Source organism: Rattus norvegicus, chromosome 10 (genome assembly GCF_021556685.1).
Source record: "Rattus norvegicus strain SHRSP/BbbUtx chromosome 10, alternate assembly SHRSP_T2T, whole genome shotgun sequence".
Lineage (NCBI taxonomy): Eukaryota > Metazoa > Chordata > Mammalia > Rodentia > Muridae > Rattus > Rattus norvegicus.
Window position 1 is genome coordinate 7615359 of NC_141543.1, and position 2142 is coordinate 7617500.

General features: G+C 55.7%; 1 protein-coding gene across 1 annotated transcript in view; it reads left to right on the plus strand.

Annotated features, from left to right (window-relative positions):
- The first annotated feature begins 319 nt into the window (after positions 1–319).
- A930007A09Rikl (RIKEN cDNA A930007A09 gene like) overlaps positions 320–2142 on the plus strand; it is a 2421-nt gene continuing 598 nt past the window's right edge. Inside the window, exon 1 of the mRNA XM_087574851.1 lies at positions 320–2142. This exon is cut by the window's right edge and continues 598 nt beyond it. Coding sequence (XP_087430977.1) covers positions 392–1942 — 1551 coding nt within the window. The 5' untranslated portion in view covers positions 320–391 and the 3' untranslated portion in view covers positions 1943–2142.

The following is a 2142-nucleotide window of genomic DNA, read 5'->3' on the forward strand; positions in this document are numbered from 1 at the left end:
CACTGCCCCTGAGGCCAAGCTTCATTCAGGCTGTTACAGGAAGAGTTGAGGTCACGAAAAGAGGCCTTGCGGTTAGCTCTCTCAGAAGATCACCCTCCCTCCAGAAGATTCTCGCCCCAGGTATCACTAGTTCGTTGTAAATTTTACTCCAAATTACACCTGAGGTTCCCCAGGTAGAGAAAAGCGGCGCGTGAGGGCGAGCACTGCGCAAGCGCAGAAGGTTCAGCAGGTCGCCGTGCGCACGCGCAGCTCCCTTGGCCAGCTCGAGTTTCCTGGTGTGGAGCCTAGAGTTGCTTCCCGCCCCGCCCCTGGCGTTGCCATGGAGAGCGGCTAAAGCCGGCCGGTGGCAGCGACCTGGGCCTGGTGTCCTCTGGCGGCATTTGCATGGACGATGTTGAGCCGCACGGAGCTTTCCCAGAAGAGCGCAGACTTGGCGGAGATGCGGTCGGGGCCCCTGGGTCGCTGCAGTCACTTTTTTTGGCTGGGTGTCGCCTTCGACGCTGTGGGTGTGGCAGTGCTGTTCACTGGTGTCTTCGCCAACTTGCTGTTTTACGACATGCTGCTCTATCTGGGTTCCATCATTATCTTCGTCAGTCTCCTGTGGTGGATCTCCTGGTACACTGGCAACATTGAGGCGCTCCCGGAAGACCCCTTGAGGGGGACTTCGCCCCGCGATGGCGGGGTGCACCGCAGCGGCAGCCGTCGCTTCTCGCTGACCCTTAGGAGCGTCTCCAACACCTTTCAGCGGATCCGCCGGCGGCGGCGGCGGCGACTCCACCCGCGGGTCCTCCAGATGATCAGTAGCATCAGCTCTAGCGACCCGAGCCAGCTAGAAAGGAACCGCGACGCCAGAAGCGCGGGTGGCAGAGCGTCGTTCCGTCCAGCGAAGTCTGTTCTGAACCAGTTTGGCACAGCCCAGGCCTCTAAGAGCCTGCCTCTGGTCACTATTCATACCCCTCTCTCCATTTGTACTTCTAGGAGCCAACCTGTCTTTTCGATGACCTCGCAGAGCTACCCTCTGGCGTCTGACAGCAATTCTCACATGGCTTTGTCCTCTGACAGCAATGTGCCTGTGGATTCTCACCCTCAGCAGCGCTCTAAGATCAGTGTGGCCTCTCGGACCTACCCTCTGGAACGGGTAGAAAGTCAGAGCCACCTCCTGGTGCCCATGTCCTCTGAAAGTTTCTCTGTGATCTCTCAGAGCCACCTCCAGTCCTCTGACAGCTATGTGTCTGTGCCTGTGGACCATCACGCTCAGGAGAACTCTAAGATCAGTGTAGCCTCTCAGAGCTACTACCCTCTGGAACGAACAAAAAGTCAGAGCCACCTCCTGGTGATCTCTGACAGCCTATCTAGGGTACCCATGACTTCTCAGAGCCACCTCCACTTCTCTGTATTCTCTGAAAGCCATGTGCCTGTGGATCCTCACTCTCACGGGCGCTCTAAGATCAGCGTGGCCTCTCGGATCTACCCTCTGGAACGGACAGAAAGCCAGATCCACCTCCTAGTGCCCGTGCCCTCTGACAGTTTCTCTAAGGTACCCATGACCTCTCAGAGCCAAATCCAGCCCTCTGTATCTTCTGAAAACTGTGGGCCTGTGGACCCTCACTCTCAGGAGCACTCTAAGATCAGCGTGGCCTCTCGGATCTACCCTCTGGAACGAACTGAAAGCCAGAGCCACCTCCTAGTTCCTGTGCCCTCTGACAGTTTCCCTATGGTACCCATGACCTCTCAGAGCCAAATCCAGGGATCTCTAGCCCAACAAAGCCATCTCCAGAATCTTCCTCCTGCCTCTCAAACTCCTGAAACTGATAAAGCTTCTAAGAGCCATATTTTGGCCAAGGGGGTTCAATCTGGGATTACCCAGACTCAACAGCCACAGGCCTCTGCAGCCCAGACTTCTCAAAGTTCTTCACCTGTCCAAAAGCTTCCTAAGAACTAAAGTGCTGAGGCTTTGAAGGTGACCCAACTTGAAACTAAGTCAGGAGCAACCTGAGTATTCACTGGCTGTCTCTGAGGCCACACATTCAGACATTCAGTAGTGTGACCCTTCTGGGAACCCTTCAGCCTTGGGGACAGTGAGGAAAAGTCACCCTTTATAATAGGAATCAGACACCAGCCATTTGAATGTCTACTAAGGTG